General features: G+C 37.8%; 1 protein-coding gene across 2 annotated transcripts; it reads right to left on the bottom strand.

Annotated features, from left to right (window-relative positions):
- Nucleotides 1-409: 409 nt before the first annotated feature.
- Nucleotides 410-23516, bottom strand: EMB1974 (NHL domain-containing protein). 2 transcript variants are annotated; one of them, XM_039033062.2, is made up of 17 exons: nucleotides 23313-23516; nucleotides 23060-23180; nucleotides 17349-17437; nucleotides 16476-16626; nucleotides 16209-16341; nucleotides 15434-15527; nucleotides 14599-14739; nucleotides 14144-14244; nucleotides 13553-13666; nucleotides 3070-3296; nucleotides 2804-2862; nucleotides 2541-2726; nucleotides 2326-2449; nucleotides 2073-2131; nucleotides 1720-1865; nucleotides 1488-1646; nucleotides 410-868 (listed from the first exon to the last, which is right to left on the bottom strand). In XM_039033062.2, exons 1-17 carry the CDS (start codon nucleotides 23371-23373, stop codon nucleotides 563-565), a joined length of 2271 nt encoding a protein of 756 aa, XP_038888990.1. In that variant the 5' UTR covers nucleotides 23374-23516; the 3' UTR covers nucleotides 410-562. The 2 variants fall into 2 exon arrangements, with proteins under 2 accessions (XP_038888990.1, XP_038888991.1); XM_039033063.2 differs by having other exon boundaries at nucleotides 17349-17447; nucleotides 23313-23459.
- Between the last annotated feature and the right edge of the window lie 830 nt (nucleotides 23517-24346).

Here is a 24346-nt window from a genome sequence, read left to right on the forward strand (position 1 = left end):
TCACCTAAAATTCCATAAGTAATCATTTTTTTTTCACTTTTATCTATTATTTCATTATCAATCATATTTTTATTTAACTTATAATTATTGATTTGTACACTTAAAAGTCACAACTTATTACTTAAATAAGTTTGTTCCAAAATTTCAATAAAAAATTGACAATATTTTTATAATTTTTTGTGATATCCGTGATTCTTTTCGAAATATCCATCGATATATCCACAAATCTGAATTACCGATATTTACATCCATAATGATATTTTCATCTTTGGTTATATCTGTTAATACTTTGAACCTAATTGTTATATTTGCAACTGCCCTAAAAATTAATAATTTAACCTTTTCATCTTTTTTAACTAACTATAATTGGTCCCTAATAACCAATTAAACTAGTAATAACAATAACATAAATAAAAATATAAAGGTGTAATGCCTTTATTGTTTCACATTATAACAATAGAATGATCATAGAATTTTTTATTTTTTAAAAAATAATCAAACAGAATAGGTACCATATAAAATGATACAATCATTTGGTACAAGGAACATAAATTAATGAATCTTAGGAGGCAAGTGATACATTAACTTCAACTGAGGAGTCTGTGAGTATAATACCTTTGGAATTTTCAGCTTTAGGGTGACCCAGAGAATCCAACTTTATCCTGACATGCAAAGGTTTCACAAAAATGAGCTCTCTCAAATCTCTTTTACAATTTATAAGGAACTCGATGCAACCCTCTTTTATCATCTTCCCTTTATTTCCTGGGTACAAAAAATCTGCTATCCTCAATGCATGATGTTTGTCCTCATTGCCTTCAGAATCTTGGTTTCTTCTAAGCCTTAAATATAGGGCTGCATAAACTATGACCTGTTTCAAAATTATGCCAACGTTACAACTTCCATGTTATTATTATTTTTCCTAAAATAGTAAAAGAAAACTTGGGATAAACATTTTTATAGAACAGTGTAACAGCACTCTCCAATTGACATTCTTTTTACCATGAGAAGAGCTTGCAGCTTGGTTCTTGAATGTGTGTCCATTTCTAGCTTATGAGCTAGACACGTTTAGAGTATACCTCTTCAACTTCTAATTTATACATTTTTATAAGAATGTCAAACTAAACTTGTGTTCTGATGGTCCAATAGGCAGCAAAGTAATGTTTCTACCATCAGAAATGAGAAAATTTCCTTTTGGACTTGTTTCGGAACAATTCTTTTCTTCATAGATGCATAAGCATATCCAATTCGGAAAGATACATTGATGAAATATTTTCCCACTCAAGACTCAAACCATACAGGAGCAATATCTGATCTATTTTGGTTTGAAGTACAAAGCCTAAATTTGGACGATTGAAAGTATAGGAACTAAATTTGGACGACTAAAAGTATAGGAACTAAATTTGAATGGATTCTAAAGTACAGGAACCAACAAAGTAATTTAACCAAAAGTTCAATATACAACTATGTTTCTTAACATAAATTTGTACCTCGCTAGTTCCAGGACTCGTATTGACAGCACACTCAATGTGAACTTTATTGTCTCCAATATAATTATGAGCTCTAACATTATCTTCCACCATTTCTGATTCTTGCGGTGAAAAGGCTAGACTATCCAATTCATCATACCACTGTTGAGCAGAACCAACCTATAACACAAACGCTAGCAGGTTATTCTAGAAACAAGAAAATGTCACTTGAACTAAAGATGTGTAGGTTCACCTTTTCTGAGGGCTCAGCTACTTCCTCGACAATTGAGATTTCAGTTGCGGTACCTCTTGCCTGTCGCCATATGCTGTCTTCATGTAATGATTCCACTAGTTCAATATCTGTAGGAAGATCAACATTGATTTGTATACCAACCTTACCTGTATGCATGGTGAATTCGTATAATTAGGATGCTAAAATATAAAAGACTCACTATTTCAGCATGCTATATTGAGGGTAAGCAAGACTAGATCTACAATGAAAAATGATGTTGTAACACAAAATCTCCTGGGCCTAAACCAGGTCCAAGTGGAAACTGTACTAGAGAAATTGCAAATCTAACACTTTCATCTCCAAAAAGAAAGTACCAGGCAGCAGTCTGAAAAATTGAAGATGATCAATCTCTGCTCCTTGGAAATTATCGGCACTGCAGTAAAAACAAGATGGATAAACAAAATATTAATGAGGTTGAAAACGAAAAATAATGTAGAAAGGACCAAGCCTACAACATCAAGATGATGAAAATGAAATGAGTTTGAAGAATATAAATTAACCTCATCAAGTGACTAGGTCCATAGCTATCAATCTCTACAAACATCCAAATCAAGTAAATACACTTACTTGGCTATAACCTTCTCTGGAGGTGGAGCTAACCAATACGGTAATCCAAGGACCCCAAAATTTGAAAATTGGAAGCTTGAGCTCTCACCAGATTTTCTATTATATTTCAAAACCACCTGTCCAACTTCAAGAGTGAAGTAAGGGCTAAATATACTAGCAAAAGATGATGGGTTGAGCAGCAAAACAACAACTCATCAATGGAAACATTGGTGTACCTGAGTCGCAAATGATTATGCAATTTTGAAAGGGTGTTAGAGAAGATAAAAGATCCAAGTATGGTAACCCCCCTGTGGTAATATTTGCATCAGTTTGCAGCTGCAACATACCATCAGGTATCTGTTTCAGAACAGACAATCTATCCATGATCAACTGCCCATAGTTCTCCATAATTCTTGAAAGCCCTATTCATAATACAGATCATCTAATTAAAATTTCCCATCGACATCGGTTTTAGCAACGAAACCTACAAATTATGTACCTCTAACAATTTCGATAATTTTTCCCGAAGCCAAATCCATGGTCCATAGTGTCCCAAGACTACAAATTCATGAAGAAAACAAAAGTTGATTATAAGAACCAGCACCCATATTGATTGTGATGCCATGCTGTAAATACACTACTTCAGATAAGAAACATATGGTATCGAGTACCATGCGCAGTAAGGAGAAAAACTGCAGAAACATATAACAAATTATTAACTTGTTGAGAAAATAAGATAATGTACTGCACACACTTTCATTCTACCTGCGACTTAAAATCAATAATCTATCATCCATATATCTTATCATGTGCCAAGGAAACATCAGAGACTGCGGATTGAAATCTTCCACTTCTCTGTCAGGAATGCTTCCTATACCAAATTTGTCCATAATCCAGCTCCATAACTGAGTACTATTCTTATTTGAATAGTTTTCTGGATAGAGAGTTTCCACAACACGCTTACCCAAATCAGCTTTCCTAATGGCATGGTTCTGGACAGTCAAAATTGAGTAACAGCAAAAATTTAAGAGATCATTAGAACTGCCGCGAGATAAACTGACTAATGTCATTGAAGTTAACAGAGAGACAGGTAAGTGGTGGCATTATTAAGAATGAACAACTAAAATGTCTACAAATGGATGGAAACATTATTTGAGGCCGCTTGTTCAAAGGAAACATTTAAATGGGAAAAAAATCCAACTACCCGGACAACAATTAATTTGAATCCTCAAAGGGGAAAAAAATGCATTTAATTTGACGGCGATGTTTAATGACAGAAAGGTCTGCATCATGTTGCCTCATTTTTCATGGATGTCTATTTCTTATCATCTCAAACATTTACTTGCATGACTGAAGTACAGAATCTACAGCTTACATAATGGAGAGTTACGGGGCTTTTCCTATTACCTAGAACTTTCCCTATAGTACAACCTCATCCTTTTATCTTTCTGGAACTCAATTGTGGAAAAAAGTTCAAATACGTGTGGACTGGGATTCCCACTTTCTTTATTTTAAGATTCCTCCAAACGGTTAGCAATAGGCTCAAGAAGATCGTGAGGGACTTTATGTGGGTTGGAGTTGATGAGGGTGGGAGGGCTCATTAAGTTGGGTGGGAGGTTATCTTGAGACTAACAGAGTTATGTGGTCTACGTACAAGAAAATTGAAACTTTTAACATTACCCTTCTAGCAAATTGGTTATGGTGATTCCATCTGGAGTTAGATGCTTTGTAGCATAAGGTTACAACAAGTAGGCATGTTCCTCAACTTGGTGAGTGGGTGTTGTCAAACTTCTTGAAATTTACTAGGGGTTGGTTGGGTTGCTCACTTTTGGGAGGATTGTTGGATTGGAGTAAGTGCCCTTTCTCTTCTTTTCCCTAGGAGAATTAACATGATTAGCTACATTTCAAGGCATTCTTCTGGGTGATTGGAGTTGTAACGGTGCATTCTTTGCAAGGGAGATCTAAGGATTTGGATTACGTTTTAGTAGGTCATACAATTTCAGCACGTGCTCAGCTTGTAACACAGGGTTTGCAATTTGATGATTGATGTGTGTTTCAATAATCGGTTCAAGATGAGAGAGGGGCCGTTTGGTGTGCAGCTCTTATTGCAATCTTAGTATCTTATAGAATCTTTGGCTTGAGAAGAACTAAAGAATTTTAAAAGAAGCTTGTTGCTCATGTGGGGAAGCAAACACTCTCATTAAGTTTGATTGAACATACTAACTTTTCCATTATTATAAATGGGAGACCGAGGGGGGAAATAGTTGCTAAAAGGGGGCTTTGTCAAGAAGACCCCATCCCCATTTTTTTTTCGCGATTCTTGGGGATGCTTTTCTAGGGATGCTTTCAGTAACCTGGTGCACTATTGCAGTGAGAGAAATATCATCAAAGGATTCTCTTACGATCATCCAGCTATTGAGATTACACACCTCCATTATGTGGATGATACTTTACCTTTTTTTAGCTCTTAGGATGATGGGAATGTGATGGCTTGGTGGCCCCCAGTCAACTTATTTTCGCTTGGTTCAGGTCTGTTCTTATATGTTTCCAAAACAACATTCATCGGGATAAACCTTAACTATGAAGAGTTGATTATCAGGCTTCCTTACTCGGTTGTAAAATGGACAATTTCCCATTCAATTATTTGGGGTTTCCCATTTGGGGAAAGCTTGGTGCAGTGGTGGCTTGGGAATCTCTCAAGGAGAAATTTAAAATGAAGATGGATAAGTGGCATGGTTTCTGTTGAAATACGTTGAATTAGCCCTAAGGGCATTTTTGTAATTTTTGCTATATTTGCTAAATTAGGGTTTCACCTCATTCTATTTATATCTGAGGTTAGGTCCATTGTAGACATGACATTAAATAATAAGTCCTTTTTCTACCGTGGTTTTTCTTCCCTGAATTAGGGTTTTCCACGTAAACTCCTTGTGTCATCTTCTTTTCTTCTATTTCAATAGTTTCTCTCTTTCAAAAGGAGGTCATCTAACTCTTGCTCAGTTGATTCTCAAGAACCTCCCTTGTTACTTCTCTCTTTTGCGAGTTCCAGTATGAATTATTCATCATTTGGAGAAGATTCTTCTCCCTATATGTGGGATGGGGGCATTTGCAACTCAGCTACCCATCTTGTTAATTAGATCTACACCTCTCTTCCAACAATCTATGGATCTTCGATAGACTCTTCATAAAGAAAAATGTTGCTCTATTGATGCAGTGTTTGTGGGGACTTTTCCATGAGAATGTCCTTTGGAGACGCGTCATAAGTGCTATTTATGGCACTGATAACCAAGACTGGACCTCCAAAGTGCCAAGAGATAAATGCAAGTCCAGATTATGGGCTGGAATTACGAAGCATAATGTTCAGTTCTTTAAGTTGATTGAGTTTGTCGTAGGAGATGGGAGGAAAATTAGATTTTGCCATCTTGGGAAGATTGTTGTTGTGCCCCTCAACCTCTTGCGCAGAAGTACCAACGTACACCATCTCAACTAAAAGGCAGTGATTATTGATTGTTGGAATGACTCCAAACTTGGGAATTGGATTGTTTTACTAAACAGAAAAAAACTTTTCATTGATATAATGAAAAGAGACTATTGTTCGGAGTACAAAGAGACATAAGAATCATACAATTCAAATAGAACTATGGGTCAATAGATACACTGGGTTATCTCAACTACACTGATACAATCTTAGCATTCTCATCATTTCCCATTACCAAACGATACATCAAAAAGACTTGAGACATACAAACATAATCAACATAATTAAACTGTAGAAATAAAGACATTCCAATTGAGACATATGTCTTGTATGGAGTAATCAACAAAGAACTTAGATTGTGAACTCTATGAAGATGCTAGCAGCCGTGCTGAGGCAGAACAGTCTGACCAATCAATGGGTTTGTCATAGAAGACTCTTTGATTCCACTCAAACCAAAGTTCTGATAGTATGGCTTTAACTGCATTCAACCATAAAACTTGGGTTTTGTGTGAAAGTGAGGGGTCACTCATCAACTAAGATACATTATCTCGGAAAGAATTCCCAAAAACCCAAGACAAATTAAAGTATGAGAATAGCTTCCACCAGACTTATTAGAAAATGGACACTCAAAAAATAAGTGTTGTAGGTCCTCACTAAATGCTAAGGAAAGAGGGCAAATGGAAGGAGATAAATAATGACCTTGCAGTTTATGTTGTAACGTGGCTGCACAATTGAGAGTGCCAAAAATCATGATCAATACCAGAATGCTAACTCTTTTGGGACTCTTAAACTTCCATAAAGCTTGAAAGATGACCTTATCTAGAGAAGATGAGGCAATTGAATGTTTGGAGAGAGATTTAACGGAGAACTTGCCTCATGATTCCAAAGACCAAATCCTAGAATCAAGGGATTGGGGTAATCTCTTGCCTTCCAAACTACATAACAGCTGATGGAATTCTGAAATCTCCTCTTCTTTTAAAGGCTGACAGGAGAAACTTGGGAATTGGGTTTTAAAAGAAGACTCTTTCATAGAGAGATGGAAAAGAAGACTCTTTCATAGAGAGATGGAAAGTTCCTTTGCTCTTTTGCAATTGACTTGTTGGCAGTGAATGGTAACCGTCACAATTTTCGTTGGAAGATTGACCCCTTGTGAATGTTCTCGGTGAAGTCCATTTGTTAACCTATCTAAGCAGGCTAAGGAAATTACTTTCCCCATGGTTAGGCTCAAAATTCTCAAAACAGTAAAGGTCTTCCCGTGGTCTCTATAGGAGCTAAATACTTATGAGAAGCTTTAAAGGAAGTTCCAAAATTGGGTCCTCTCTCCTACCATTTGTTGTCTTTGCTATAGAGATGTGGAATTGGTGGATCATGTGTTCTTGCACTTTGAGTTTGCTTCTTATTGAAATAGGGAAAGAAGACGACACAAGGAGTTTACGTGGAAAACCCTAATTCAGGGAAGAAAAACCACGGTAGAAAAGAACTTATTATTTTTTTTTTTGTCTTATTTACAATAGACCCAACCTTAGATATAAATAGAATAATGTGAAACCCTAATTTAGCAAATATAGTAAAAAGACAAAAATGCCCTTAGGGCTAATTTAACGTATTTCAACACTCCCCCTCAAGTTGGGGCATAGATATCAACAAGACCCAACTTGCTAATACAAGCTTCAAACGTCTGTCTCGATAACCCTTTCGTAAAAACATTGGCAATCTGTTGGACTGAAGGTACATAGGGAATACAAATAGCTCCGCGGTCTAACTTTTCTTTAATAAAGTGCCTATCAATTTCAACATGTTTGGTTCTATCATGTTGTACGGGATTATTCGCAATACTGATGGCAGCCTTATTATCACAATACAGCTTCATAGGCCCAGGACTACTCTCGTGAAGATCAGATAAAACTTTCTGCAACCAGATTTCTTCACACACTCCCAGATTCATAGCTCTATACTCTGCCTCAGCACTACTTCTGGCCACTACACCCTGTTTTTTACTCCTCCAAGTTATCAAATTTCCCCATACAAAGGTACAGTACCCTGAGGTTGACCTTCTATCAGTCACAGATCCGGCCCAATCTGAGTCAGTATATGCCTCGATGCTTCGTGTGTCATGTTTCCTGAATACCAAGCCCTTCCCAGGGGTGGACTTTAAATATCTCAAAATTCGAGTCACAGCTTCCATGTGCTCCTCATATGGACTCTGCATGAACTGACTTACTACACTCACAGCATAGGAGATGTCGGGTCTAGTATGAGACAAGTAAATCAGTTTTCCTACTAGGCGTTGATACCTCTCCTTATTCACAGGAACTCCTTTCGAAACACTTTTCAGTTTGCTATTGACCTCAATAGAAGTGTCAATAGGTTTGCATCCGGTCATTCCTGTTTGTTTTAACAAGTCCATAGTGTACTTCCGCTGAGAAACAGATATTCCTGCTTTTGATCTTGCCACTTCCATCCCTAGAAAATACCTTAAACTACCAAGATCCTTAATTTCAAATTCACTTGCCATCCTTTGTTTTAGCTTAGCAATTTCTGCAGTATCATCCCCTGATAGGATGATGTCATCAACATACACTACCAACACAGCAATCTTTCCTAAGGGTGATTTTTTGGTAAACAAGGTATGATCAGAATGCCCCTGAACAAACCCTTGGGACTTAACAAACACGGTGAACCTGTCAAACCACGCCCTAGGAGACTGCTTCAACCCATATAAAGACTTCCTGAGTTTGCAAACATGATTCCCAAACTTAGCTTCAAAACCTGGAGGTGGACTCATATAAACTTCCTCTTCCAACTCACCATTTAGGAATGCGTTCTTTACATCTAGTTGATGTAGGGGCCAATCTTTATTCACGGCGACAGACAGAAGAACACGAATCGTGTTTAACTTAGCCACTGGGGAAAAAGTTTCTGAATAATCAATCCCATACGTCTGAGTGAATCCTTTAGCAACTAACCTGGCTTTATACCTCTCAAGTGTTCCGTCAGACTTATACTTCACTGTGAACACCCATTTGCAACCAACTGTTTTGTGACCTCTAGGGAGAGCTACTAACTCCCAAGTCTTATTTGCCTCAAGAGCTCTCATTTCCTCCATTACTGGCTTTCCACTCGAAACTTCCATGGCCGCATGTACACTGGTAGGTATTGTTAGAGCATCTAGCTGAGTAGTAAAAGCCTTAAAAACAGGAGATAAGTTACTATAGGTCAGAAAGCTATGCAAAGGGTATTTTGTACATGACCTGGTTCCCTTTCTCAAAGCAATTGGCATATCCAGAGTGGTATCATAGTTGTCAGTTTTCGTCTGTCCCTCTTCAGTATCGGACTTTTGAGACAATTCTGCATCCTCTTGAGGATCTTTCAGCATCTCATCCCTTCATGAAATTTCAACCTTCTCTGAGCTCATTTCGTCATTTTCTATGTTCCCAGACTTTTCTTCAAGACTCTCCTTTGAAACAACGGGATCTTGAACTTGTGCTGGTTCTGACGCTTGGACACTTTCCGATGGAACACCAGAGGTTTCCTGAATTTCCTTTCTGAGATTCCTCCTATAATATGTTATCCAGGGCACTTGTTTAGTAGAAAGAACCGACACGGGAACAACAGGAGCAGAATTAGGTTCAAGACTAGGTAGACTAGGTCCAGGAATATTGGGACTAAGCTCAGGTTCAGGAATATTCGGACTAGGCTCAAGGTTGAGGCTAATGGGTATGGAGTACGTGGAATTGTTAGTCTCTTCATTCGTGGTCTCCCCCTGAAGATGACTAACGGGAAAGAACGGTTTGTCTTCAAGAAACGTGACATCCATAGTGACAAAATATTTTCTGGAAGATGGATGAAAGCATTTATAGCCTCTCTGATGAAGGGGATACCCGACAAACACACATGTTTTAGCTCGTGGAGCAAACTTAGTCCGGTGTGGACCATGAGTATGAACAAAGGCTGTACACCCAAACACACGAAGAGGAACCTCAGGAATAAGACGGGTAGACTGATAGGACTCTTTGAAGCACTCAAGAGGGGTTTGAAACTTTAGAACTCGTGAAGGCATTCTATTAATTAGATGAGTTGCGGTAAGAATCGCATCTCCCCACAGGTACGAAGGAAGAGACGCTGGAATTATCAAGGAACGAGCAACTTCAATGAGATGGCGATTTTTTCGTTCAGCTACCCCATTTTGTTGTGGAGTATATGCACACGAGTTTTGATGGATGATCCCTTTTGACACTAGGAATTCCTGGAAGGTGTGGTTGACAAACTCACGACCATTGTCACTTCGGAGAATGGCAATCTTTGTGTTAGACTGTGTTAATACAGTGGTATAGAACTGTTTGAAGGTAGATAAAACCTCGGACTTATTAGCAAGGAGATATACCCATGTAAGTCGGGTATGGTCATCAATGAAAGTTACAAACCACCGTTTACCAGACATGGTAGCGATGCTCGAGGGACCCCAAACATCACTGTGGACCAGGTGGAAAGGCTGGGTAGGCTTATAGGGCTGAGAAACAAATGACACGCGAGGTTGTTTAGCACGTATACAGACATCACAAGATAATGAAGAAACATTCACATTATGGAATAAATGAGGAAACAAATACCGCATATATTGAAAACTAGGATGTCCAAGACGAAAATGCCACAATAAATAATCTGTTTCAGATAGTAACGAAGATAAAAGACTAGTCCTAAACAAGCTTCTGGAGGAAGCATCTGTAGAAAAGAAATATAGGCCTCTGTCATATCGGACAGTGCCAATCGTCCTCCCCGAGCTCAAGTCCTGAAACAAAGCAGTATCTGGTGAGAAGACAACTCTACAGTTCAAATCTTTTGTTATTCTGCTTATTGATAATAAGTTGTAAGAAATTTTGGGCACATGTAAGACATTTTGCAGAGTTAATCCCTGAAATGGTGACAGTCTGCCTTTTCCAGCAACAGGAGCGAAGGACCCATCCGCAATTCGAATCCTCTCATTTCCAGCACTTGGATAGTATGAGAGAAACCGGTCGGATGAGCCAGTCAAGTGATCGGTTGCTCTTGAATCTAGAATCCATAACTCATTCCCCTTAGCAAGGAAACTAAAGGATTGAGGGTTACCTGATTGAGCAACTGTTCCGATTCCTACGGTACCTGAATCACCAGGATTAGTCACTGGAGGCTGTGTCTGAGGTTGTGCAGCCCCCTCAACTGATTCACCCACTAGAGCACGCCCAGATTTCGACTTGTCATTCGGAGGGCGACGTTTACCATTTGGAGGGCGACCATGCAATTTCCAGCACTGATCCTTCGTGTGCCACTGTTTTTTACAATGCTCACAAACTGGGGGTGTTTTACTATTCTGCTTGTCACCATCAGCTCCAGCGGACTTCACCCCGAAGGCAGCTGACTCTATAGTGGTAACACTTGGCCCGTTCATTGCACTCGATCTATCTTCTTCCAATCTAACTTCTGAACATACCTCCATGAGAGACAGAATTGGTTTCTGCCCTAGTATTCTACTGTGAACTGTATCAAATTTGGGGTGTAGCCCAGCAAGAAAATCATACACACGATCAACCTCTTCTATCTTGGAGTATTGAATTCCATCTTGTGGGCAGGTCCAGATGATCTCCCGACATAGATCCATTTTTTGCCATAACAATGACATCTTGCTGAAGTATGACGTTACATCCATGCTCCCTTGTTTGCATTCGTGAACCTGTTTACGTAGAGTATACAGGCGGGATGCGTTCTGACGCCTCGAATATAACCTTCGGACTGCATCCCAAATGCCTTCCAGACACGCTCTTGAGGATCCCTAGGATTCGGTCGTGGTATCTCTCCAGTTAAATATCCAAACTTATGGCGTCCCTCAAGAACCATTTTAATGGTTTGGGACCAAGAGAAGTAATTTTGCCCATTAAACTTCTCTCCCGTGATCATTCCTGCAGAATTTCCAATTGTTCCAGATAAAAGATTAGAAGTTGGAGTAGGAAACATTGATACCGGATTTTCTGAATACATCGGGGAAGAATCATGGCCATTCAATCGGGCTCCCAGGGCGACCATCTGTTGCTGAAGACTAGCTAATTGTTGTTGGAGTTCCCCATGAGATTCAAATCTGGAATTTTTCTGTCTAAATACCATGGGATTTTCTTCAATGGACTCACCCATTCGAAACTGGGGCTAGACTGGATATACATGAGGAAGAGGCTGTCCACCATGATACTGTGAAGAAGCTACTGCCGGAAGTCCACCAGCGGCAAAGTTCGGCAACCCGTGACCGGCGCTGCTCCCAGACGGCTGTGATGGTGGGTAACGGACAAACGGCTCGGCGATCTGCTGCGAAGCGGAAGAAATCGCGCCGATCTGACCCGACCCGGCAGCTGGAGCAAGCCCATGACCGTCTGGTGTAGATCCGATTCTGTGCGACGCCGAGATACCTACCGGCTGTAGATCGATCGCGTGCGCCGGCTGGAGAACGTGCGAGGCTGAGACGGTTGTGTGCGAAGTTGAGGGTCCGATCGGTTGTGACCCGATCGCGTGCGCCGGCTGGAAGGCGTGACCTTCCACCACCACCTGCTGTTCGGCTGGAAAGATCCGATCGATGGTGTTTAGTTGGAACGGCTGAGACTGGAAGCTAATCGGCGCGCCAGCTGGAGCAATCCCACCACCTGCTGTTCGGCTCGCCAGCTGGATCTGTTCGGCTGAGCCACCTGGGATGATGGTTCGGAGATAGCGGTCAACCGCTGCTTGAATCACAGCCTCATTATTCAGCGTACCTTCACCTATCAAGTTTGATGACTGAGTTTCTTCTACCGGGGCTAGGGTTTCATCACCTTGCTCTGATACCATATTGAAATAGGGAAAGAAGACGACACAAGGAGTTTACGTGGAAAACCCTAATTCAGGGAAGAAAAACCACGGTAGAAAAGAACTTATTATTTTTTTTGTCTTATTTACAATAGACCCAACCTTAGATATAAATAGAATAATGTGAAACCCTAATTTAGCAAATATAGTAAAAAGACAAAAATGCCCTTAGGGCTAATTTAACGTATTTCAACACTTCTAAAGGGTGGGTTATGCTTTAATATCTTTGGGTGGCTGGTTGTCTTCCTGAGAAAAGGAAAAATCCTACCGGGATGTGTTCTCTTCGGTGGTGTATTCGGAAAGAAAGAAATAGCATGATATTTTTTTAGTACAATTAGAGTAGGAGGATTCAAACCACAGACCTCATGGTTTCTAGCATACTCATATGCCAATTGAGCTATGCTCGGTTTGGCGAAATAGCATGATGTTAGAAAATAAGTTTGCTTCTTATGATTCTTTTGGGGTTTTGTTCGGTATACAGCCTCGGTGGTGCATAAATCATACCAAAATCTTTCAATTGAAGGGATTTTCTTGATTACTTTGTGGGAGAGGGTTTCCTCTACCCGCAATAAAAATTAAAATATATATATATAATATATATATAAAAACTTTGCTATCTTTTGTCTATGATATGGAGTTGCAATCCCCTTAATGTCAGTGTACATGGTTCTTTTGTAGTGAGCTTCTTTTTGTGTTTGTTTGCATTCGTTTCACTGGTCTAGATGAAAGCTCGACCTTTTTTTCTATCAAAATGCAATGCAATATTGTCAAAAGGTACAAAATCTAGATCTAGGCATGCTGCCAGCAGATAGACTTCTAATCGTCTATCAAGTGTATCAACACATATAGACACATTAGTTGCCTCACATGGATTTGAAAGTTCAATGAATATTGCGAAGAACTAGAGCATACCTCAGAGTCCACAAAATACAAGCAGTTCTGTGTAGAATGATAGAAGGAAGCTGCTGGACGAGCTAATTTGACCAATTCAAATTCTCCATCCTCAAAACCTGGATAAGAACCAATCTGACATATAAAAATGTAAGCATATAACCAATGTAATGCAATAATACGGAAATCTGTTCTGAATTTATAAGGTGTGGTAAATAAATAGTGTAGAAATCTAAATAAACAAAAGTAAATTAGCAGTCTCAAAATTACACCTTTATGTTAGAAGTAGAACTGCATAAAATTATATTACACAGAACAACCTATAGAGTAGATCTTGTTCTATGTCATTTAATATATCAGAAATAATCAAGTTCTAGTGGCGCATAATTCTCACTATTTATGACATAGTATTTTGGTGGTCGTCCAAGGAATAAAGATAACTGGGGAAGAAAAGTAACAGCAATAAATAAATAATATTATTTCATAAGAGGAATAATAAATAGAATACCATATCCTTTTTACTCGCCAAGTTATTATTAATATACCTGGAAAAATAGAGATATTTGGTACCTAATCATCACCACTGGATCAATATTTAGATATCAGACATACCATGTCCAGGATCTTTCCGGAGCTATTGAATATAACAATCCGGTTATGATTGCTGTCGGAAAGGAAGAGTCGGTCACCCTCTTCATCTGCAGATATACAGCCTGTGACAGTGGAAAATTGATGGGGACATTTAGAGAATGATAGAAAATATGGTTGTAGTAACTGGTTTGTTAAGCGAAAAGCTAGGGCACCAGCGATGTTTGCTCTAGGGAGTATATGATAAGAGAAACATAGTTTCCACAGCGAAGAAAGTAAGAAACAACATCCGCCCTCCCCCAAAAAAATAATTTTAAAAAAAAGGGGAGAGAGAGAAAGAGAGTGTGTGTTGTGGGGGGGGGGGAGTGTTTAGAGCATGGCCCATCTTTAGGTATAAGGAAATGCATGAAGACAATTTGATAATGTGCAGACTTGTAAACTAACAGTAAGCAGTAAAACATCTCTTTTTGGAGCAGTACCTGGAAAGTGGAGAAGAAAATTCTGCATGAAAGAACATGAATTTGGTTCTTTCATGATTTCCGCTTGTTTCACATAAGTGGTTCTCCCCTTACTGGGCAGACCAGATTTCTCATTTTCTGGTTCATGCAACTCCTCAATAGCTGAATGTGCAAACAATGTGAGAATAATACACACTAAGAAGTATGTACGCATGCACAGTGTTTTTAAATGCCCAAGGCGCCTTCAGGCGCAATGGCCTTCTGGAACCTAGGCGCAAGGCGCACAAAAAAGCGCAGACTTTTTTTTGTGAGGCGCACTATATATAAAAATATTACATTAAAAAGAGAGAATATAATTGAAGTGGAAATATGGAAAAAATGGACTCAAAACACAAGAAATTTTGCATTTAGGTTTGGTAAACTTGATCCTTTTAGTTAATAAAGAAGGAAAATCTTTAATTATTACTATTTTTTAAAAATAATTGAAAAGCCCCAAGGCGCAGGGCTTTGATCCTTGGGGCTTCACAAAAGGCACACGCCTAAGGCGTGCCTTATTTTGTGAGCCTCACTTTTCCAAGGCGAGGCGCCAGACCTGCGCCTTGGGCCTAGGCGCACGCCCGAGAGGGCTTTTTAAAACACTGTTTATGCATAATATATGCATCAATTAAACGACTATTTACATAGACAAAGATGTTACGAAATATAAAGAGAGACATATTCAGCACCAAATTGTCTTTTATTCAAAATAAATAACGACAACATGGCTACAAGGATAAAATGCATCTGAACTAGACTCAACAGTAATTAAAAACAATGTTGCAGTAAAAGCACGTAAAGCAAGAAAAAAGATGCATACCTTTCCGAAGAATGCTAAGATCCATTTCCCTCCCACAGATGAGCAAAGGGTTACTCAAGTCCTTGGAGATAATATAACAGAGCCCCCCTACCACCTATTTGCACAAACCAGTGATCCAGAAACCTAATCAGCCAACAGTACTAAAACTGGACACTCTTGCAATAAATGTACAAAACAAAAAAGGGAAAAAAAAGTTTTCTAAAGATTTGAAATAACAGAATTTCACAGATAAATAATTTCGAGAGAACAGACTAAAATAAATATACGATAATATGATCGTCTAAAGTGCCATCGACTTTTTTTGAAGATGAAAAATTCATGAACACCATTCAATTCAATCAGAACGATATGTTAAGAATGCCTAGAACCCCCAAGGTGACCTTGATGGTAAGGGAGCTGTCTAGAAATCCTCAGAAGTTTTGTGTTTAAGCCTCTAGTGGAAAACTTAATAATTTAAAATCGTTGCTGTCTTCCAATGTTGGACTCTTAGTAGGCAAAGCCACTCTAGAGATTAGAAGGGTTGGTCATGAGCATAATAAATACTAAAAAGAGTAAGCCCCAATACAATCAAGAATGACATGAACTAGTTTCACCCTTTTGCAGTTCTACCATGTTTAAAAAGGTTTAAATCACATCATAGTTGCATAACAGATACCCAACTCAGGCGGAATGTTATACAAGTCCCAACCATAACCCAGGAGGCAAGAAGAATCACCATTCTTTATCTCATCCTAAGAACATACACAAGGCAGAAAAAGCAACACTTTAACCTCACCTCAAAAATCTTGTTGGACAACAAAATGGGAAAGGAAATATATTCCCTCATTATAAATTGGATCATGTCACTTTTTTCAGCAGCAGATAGAGTACTGGAACACTGAAACCCAATCACATGAAGATGAGGAAACCTACACAGAAAGACATTACACTTAGCAAGTGAACATGAACAAGTTCAGAAGAGAATAAGAATACTCAGGAAAACTCCAGATCCATCTACTGCAGTACAGCAGTAGTAAGAACCTAAACTGGACTCTTCCATTACCTTTGCTGAAGGAACTTTACATTTTCAACCAAAACAACAGAATCAGCGCTTGTCATTTCAAGAAATTGATCGGCAAGAATTAAGTACATTCCATCCTTCTCACAAATTCCTTTATTTCCATTAGATGTATTCAACCAATAGTGGTTAGGGCCTGCACATTTGCACAAAAACATAAACAAGAGAGAGGTAGGGAAAAGGTACTGAAAAAAGTTCAGTTGTATTTTGATCATATCAAATATAGTAGTCATCTTTTATATGTTAAATAGCAAATCCCATATAATGTAACTGAAACAAGAAGTTGGCAAGCTCAAAAAACCAAAAAAAAACATTGCACATAAAACTAACAAGGAAAAAAAAATGTCTGATCTACTATTACAAGCTCCAAAGAGGGCATTCCATTGCCATTTCAAACGTTTCCAAATTAAGTACAAAAATTACATACTCGTACGAGGTAATGAGAATAGGACAGATATAGCAAAACAGCAAATGGATGCTTTGGGGTTAACTTGAGAATTTATCAGCGCAGATGTACACAACAAAAGTTCAAGACAACTCCCCCCCCAGAGTTCGCTATTGCTTGAAAAATAAAAGCGACCAGTTTCAACTAATGGAATGTGAATTGAATCGGGTGATTTGTGCTTCTGCAATTCAGCAGCTTACTATTTCTAAAAGAACAAACAAAATAGCATGTAAAATCTCCAAATAAAATGTATTAAATGATTGTCTTTCTTGAAATGGAAGGGAGAAAAATTGATTATATCTAAGAAGTAAGAAGATACATGGCTTGTCTGAACTTGAATTTAAAACTTTATAACGGAAGATCAGGATATGGATAGAAAAGAAGAGAAATGAAGAAAAGGGAGAATGTACAACCTTCAGACTCATCTAAGGTTGACTTAATGAAGGAAAAAATATCATTTGCAGGAGAAGACTCGTACTGCAGCCCAGTTGTTGTGGAAAACCTGAAAAAGACTGTCAGTTATAAGTCAGAGAAACAACCAAAGGTTACGAAATTGAAACTACTAAGTGCAAACCAAGTAACACTACCACCTTACCAACTCAAGTTCAACAGTGAAAGCATTACCAAAAAGTAACATGTACCAAATTTTTCTATAAACATGAGATTCAAAGAGTATATATATATATATATATATATATTAATTTTACGAATAAATATATATAATATATAATTATATATATACCGTATAAATATATATTAATTTTACAAATATTTATATTATTATTTCCCCCGAGGGGGATGGGGGCAAATACCCCGCGGGGACGGGGATGGGGAATCCCCCGCCCCGACCCTGTTGCCAACCCTACTATTGACAGGGAAACCCCAACTTTTGGAGTACAAACTGACATAAGTATGATTTCTCCCTATAAAGGCCAACACACACAAGTTGTGAGCTTGAAAGAAGAGGTTTGTTTCTTGTAATAAGTGGCAGTCATTCAAGATTCATGCTCTCATGTAATTGCAGTTTGTAATTATATGCGTTTGACATGCATACCTCTTATTGATGAATGTTACAAATTGTCTCATTTCAAGCTACAACATCCAGATTATTGGCCAGGATTATCATTTACAGAAGTTCGTCCAAATGCGGACTTACTAAGAGAACAGGGTCGCCCAAAAAGTACACGAATTCATAATGAAATAGATTGGAGAGAGGTTAGCCAAAAAGTTCGATGTACAACTTGCAAGGAAGAAGGACATAACAAGCATACTTTTCCACAACGTACAGTAGGTGCTTCCTCTTTGGGCCATTGATGACTCTGTTATGTAATCCATTTTTTATGTTTTTTATTTTTTATGTAATAGACTTTTGAGTTTGTTATGTAATTTGAATTTCTTAGGTAATTGACTTTGTTATGTAATGAAATTTTTTATGTAATGGATTTTGTTATGGAATTGACTACATATGTAATGTACTTTGAATTTCTAATCATGTGCAACTATATCAACAAAATACTCATCGTTCACAATCGATATGGGATAGTTCTTCTACTGTAGTTTTGGGTTGCCGAAAAAGGGAGACATCAGCACAACATACTATCCCATTTGATCCACGTATTACTCCTTACATACAACAAACTGGTTTTCTTGGGGTTCACAGATTGGATTTATCCAACTTGATTGGCACCTCATTACTGCTTTAGTAGAACGTTGGAGACCAGAAACCCACACATTTCACATGCCTTGTGGGGAATGTACAGTTACACTGCAGGATATGCTATTCAGTTTGGATTACGAGTGGACGGAGAACCTTTGGCAGGTTCATTACAATATGATTGGAAAACTGTTTGTGACGAGCTCTTGGGCGTTCTACCAGATGATTTGAAAGGCTCAAGATTCCCATAGCATCCTAATTTCCAAAATTGCGACATCAGTGTACGTAGGTATGCACGAGCATACATTATGCAACTTATTAGAGGATTTTTGTCCGCTGACAAGTCGAACACTCTGGTACATCTTATGTTTCTCCCACTGTTGTCAGATTTGGAGTATGTTGGTACATACTCGTGGGTGTTTGTCTTGCATGGCTTTATAGAGAACTTTGTCGGGCTACTAATGCACGAGCGTTGGAAATAGCGGGGCCATTGATACTACTACAGGTATGGGATTATGATAGATTTAAAATTATAGCACCACGAGTCTAATTACAAACCCCAGGTCATCGTCCACCCAACGCTAGGTATTATTTCATTTATATATTTATTTCGTTATCATTTTATATAATAAAATAAATTAATTGTATTTTTTTATAATTTTTATGGAGTGGTGTATTAGTTGTCTCTGAACAATCAACAAATATGTTGCTCGTATACCGACAAATATTTGCAGACTGAAGCACAATCAGGTAACAAATGTGCCTACAAACTAAATGGAATTCAATGTAACAATTTAATTGATCACAAGTTCTATTTTTTATTTGTAGAATATTCACTCTATCTTTTCAGAGAGAAGTACCACTTAGTTAAGTCAAAATTTTATTTTTAATATGCCTGCAAACTATACAACAAAATATATAACTAAATTTAGTAAGGAAGAAAATGTTAGTTAGAAATTTAAAAAAAATAAATAAATAAATAAATAATCAACATTGAAAAAAATAGAAATGGTCAAATCATGGACCCCGTCCACGAGTTTGGCTTTGACCAAGTCCACCGACGCTGACTAGACTAAAACATAATCTTGTACCTGATACACGATTATCCTCCCCCACAAAACTACCCTATTTTTGTTAATACTTTCAACTTCAACACTATTTTTGAAAACTCTTTCCTATCTACCCCATTTTTGTCATTACTTTCAAAACCACAATATTCTTGAACTTTATCCATATTTTTATGAAGTTTGTATGAAGTTGATATTTAACATTTGAGTTTTATGAAATTTTAATTATTAGTATATGTTGTACACAAATTTAAGTATTTAAGTTAATAGAAAATGTAATAAAAAAGAAAAAAATAATAAGTAACCCGACAACCCAACCTGAATTTTAAGGGTTAGGTTGGGTTGGAAACCTTATTCAGGTCATTCGAATACCCAAACCTTCGGGTTGGTCCAAAAATTCCCCCCAACTCAACCTTTGTACACCCCTAGCCACTAATTTGGTCAGTTTCAGTCAATCAAATCGGTTTTCCAAGTTCTTATAAACGACCCTATTTGTGGGTCCTTTCTGTTGTATTCTCTATCGGAAGGCGAAGGAAAACTTGGATCACCTTCTCTGGGGTTGTCAGTTTGTGAGATCTGTGTGGATCTGCTTCATGTAGAAGTTTGACGTTTAGATAGCCGGCCAAAGAGAAATTCGTGTAATGATCGAGGAGTTCATCCTCCATCCGCCTTTCAGAGAGAAAGGTCGTTTGTTGTAGTTTGTTGGGGTGTGTGTTGTGTTGTGGGACATTTGGGGGAGAAATAATGGGATGTTTAGAGGCTTGGATAAAGACCCTAGTGAGGTTTGGTCCTTAGTGAGGTTCCATGAGTCGCTTTGGGCTTTGGTTCCGAAGCCTTTTTTGTAATTATTCTCTAGGTCATATCTTACTTTTTCTTTAGAGAGTTGCTTTTTGTGAGTATGCTTTTTTGTATGAAATCAACAACTCTCATTAAGAAAAAAATGAAAGAATACATAGGCATACAAAAAACCAAGCCCACAAAAAGGGATATCCCTCTAAAGGAAGGGACTCCAGCTATGCAGAATAATGTCTATAAAATAGTTACAAAAGCTCTTCGATATCGAAGCCCACAAAGAAACATGAAAACAAACAAGGGACCAAACCTTACTAGGGTCCCTCTCCCTCTCTCTAAAAGTCGTACTATTCCGCTCACCCTGCAAAGACAATAAAATTGCACATACCCCAACAAGAGATAAAAAAAACAACCCTTCTCCCCAAAAGGCAGATTGAAGAGGCACTCCTCAATCATACTACTAGACCCCAACAAGAGATAAAAAAAACAACCCTTCTCCCCAAAAGGCAGATTGAAGAGGCACTCCTCAATCATACTACTAGAATACATCTGTCGAGCGTGCAAAATGCCAAACGTTTGGAGGGAAAAAAAAACGTAAAAAACAACCATTCTCCCCAAAATGCAGGTTGGGGAGGAACTCCTCAATCATACTACTAGTATCCTTAGTCGAGCATGCGAAATGCCAAACATCTGAAAAAATAGCTCCCTGGAAACCCTTTCTTTAAGGGATTGCTTTTTGTGGACTTGTATTTTTTGCATGCGCTTGAATTCCTTCATTCCTTCTCAATGAAAATCGTGGTTTTCATTAAAAAATATATACATAGTACTTGCAAACTAACACTTCCAAATGATATGATCCAAATATTCCTCCGTCTTCCAACAAAGAATACCACAGAAGGCCCAGCGAGCGAAGGTAACTTCCTTACAAGTCTATCCGTTATATTAGCATGACCATGTAAAACTTGTCAAGTAAAGAACCTCGTGTTCCTAGGAATTGTAATCCTCCAAAGAATCAAAAAAACCTAATCTCCTAAGGGAGAACGATCAACCAGACTATGAAGAAAAGTCTTACACGAAACCCCTCCAAAGGACTGGGTCTATACTCTCACATCCCTTCTCCCGTGCCTAAAAGAGTGACCCTTGAGTAAAGAAAGAAGAGAGGTCACATCCGACACTTCCTTAGTGAAAAGAGAGTTGTGGAACCTCATAAAAAAGGAACATTAGCTCCCGGCCCAAACAAGGAAATCTGCGAACAAAGTGGTTTTTTAAAGACAGAGGAAAAGGTTTAGGAAATAAGGCACAGAGAGGCCTCTCCCCCACCCAATGATCTTCCCAGAAGTACATATCCCTCCTCTCCCCAACCACACAATGGACTAAGTGAACAAAAGAAGGGAGCTCTTTCAAGATATCCTTTCACAAGTTCCAGTAAGTTCCTTTAATCCCCTTATACAACCATTCAAAAGGATGGGGTCATGTTTACAAACAATGATCTTATGCCAAGGGGAATTGGAATCAAAGGAGAAACACAATAGTCGTTTGGCTAGCAAGGCTTTGTTATGTAACCTAAGATTCCCAATCTCAAAAACACCCTTAGAGATCAGTCTCTCAATAATCTCCCACCTAACCAAGTGTGAACCCTTCTCACAGGAAATCACGCATTAATCTCTCCAAGCTCTTACAAGCCTTGCATGAGACTCTGAAAAGGGAAAAGAAATAAATAGGAATGCCATTATAAGAAAGATCTAATCAAGGTAAGTCTACCTGCTTTTGAGGAAAAAAAACTTTTTTTCTACGAGATTAACTTACTTCTCACTTTATCCACCACTGGATCACATAAAACAATTGACTTGGGATTGTTTCCAAGAGGGAGATCAAGATAGGAAGAAGGAAGACTTCCAACCACACAACCCACCAACTCCAACCCTCTCTTAAGCTTCTCACAACAACATGACACCTTTTACAACTCTTTATGGAAGGGTTCGTATACAAATAAGGTTAAATTTTTTGTGGGAGCATAGTTATGGTTGTATAAATGTCGACGTATTACAGATAAGGCCTCTTTGGAGTGTTTCTTCTCCCAATTGGCGTATCCTTTGCAAGCATAATGGACAATCAGTGATGCATCTCTGTGTTCAGTCCCTTTTGCTGATTCTTTAGGAAGTTTTGCCTGTAACCGTTTAAATGGCCCACCGCCATACCCGGAAATCTTCTGACCTTGATGGAATATATTCATATGGGTCATCCATTTTCCAAAGAAAAAGGAATTGTTGTGGTTCAATTTACCCAAGACTAAGGCCATCAATTTATAAAGTTCTTTGATCATTTATCCTTAATTGCTCTCTCTTGGTGAAAATTCTACCCTATTTTTAATAGCCATAGTCTCACAACACTCGTGCCCACTAGAAAACGTTTATGTGGCTTTGATGGCGTTTCTGCACTTCCGTAATTTCATTTTATTCAATGAAACGATATCACTGTTTCTCATTTTACCCTTCTTAGATCGAATTTTAAGCAACTAGCTCTGCTTTGTAAAGCTATAAAGTTCACAAAGTACAAGCAGGGAGAGAAAAGTTAAATCTAGCTCAGCTTTCAACATATGAATCATATATACCTCAGAAAGTGGCGTCCATCATCTAAGAGCCTTCTATCAATTCCTTCAGAAACATGAGATGGAGAAACGGACAATGCCAATGAGCTAACAGCATACCTATGATGATGCTGATGGTAATACCCTGGCTCGAAGGAAGAAAAATTGAAATCAGATTTTAACCAAAAAAATGATGACGACCAAATGAAACCAAGCAAACGAAGCTACTCGAATAAAATTCCAATTAAAGAGAGAACACGGATCGGCGGAGTATTACCAGAGTAGATTTGAGGCAAAGACCTTAAGATTTCTTTGAGTCGCCGGAACCTGAAAGCCATATTCGTCACAGGAGAACGAAGAAATGACGTCAAGCCGACGGGAATTTCATAGCCTGAAGGCGACTTCGACGGCGGCTGTGTTTTGCAAAGGGTTTTAGCGGGGTTTCGGGTGATTTGAGAGAAGGAAGCGGGAAAGGGTAAAATAGTATTTTCGATTAATGCAGGTTATAATTATATGCGGCTGTAGAAAATGAAGCAGAGCAGCATGTCAAATTTTCTTCTTTTCTCCTTTTATAAATTATATGAGGCGTCACTGTTATGACGGTGAAATAGTTATTTTCATTTTATCTATATTTAAAAAATCCAAAAAATCCAAAAAAAAATGGCGAAAAATATAAATAAGGAGTATGAAAGAAAAAAAATAATTTATGATTCAAATTGTTATTAGATTTTAAAATATTTTGTTAATTTGACTAAAAAAAATATTTTGTTAATATTTAAAATGATCTCCAACAAAATTCATGAGGGCATAATAATAGTAAAAGGTTACGGCCTCTTTGGTATAAAATTTGAAAACGTGAATTTGAAAAGAGATTCAATGAAAACAACGTTGTATCTCATTCATATATATGTTTGGTAACATGATTCATAAATCAGATTTTAATTTAAATAATTATTTAAAATGCATTGGATACTATATATTTATGAACCATAAACCTGGTTGTAGTTGCCCACTGATATTTAGTTGAAAATAAATTTATTATAAGTTCATGAGTTGTTTTCAAATATATGAAAATTAACTAAAATATTTACAAATAATAATAGAATATCATAGTGTGTCTATCATAGTAGTCTATCACGGTCAACCACAGATAGACTGTGATATTTTGCTCTTAGTTGTAAATATTTTTTAGCAATTTTGTTATTTAAAATAATTTTCCTAAGTTTATTTATGAATATGATTTATGTTAAAAATATATATATAATTATTATTTTGTAACATTACATAATTTATAATACATTACATAATATA

The sequence above is a fragment of the Benincasa hispida genome, chromosome 5 (assembly GCF_027475165.1).
Source record: "Benincasa hispida cultivar pf3 chromosome 5, pf3_genome.v1.1, whole genome shotgun sequence".
NCBI classification, from domain to species: domain Eukaryota; kingdom Viridiplantae; phylum Streptophyta; class Magnoliopsida; order Cucurbitales; family Cucurbitaceae; genus Benincasa; species Benincasa hispida.

Coding starts and splice junctions, on each gene's coding strand:
- EMB1974 (XM_039033062.2), bottom strand. CDS start 23,373: ATGGCTTTCAGGTTCCGGCGACTCAAAGAAATCTTAAGGTCTTTGCCT. Junction 14,245..14,598: donor TTTTCTTCTCCACTTTCCAG/GTACTGCTCCAA, acceptor CCACTGTCACAG/GCTGTATATCTGCAGATGAA. Junction 3,297..13,552: donor TGTATTTTGTGGACTCTGAG/GTATGCTCTAGT, acceptor TTGACTGTCCAG/AACCATGCCATTAGGAAAGC.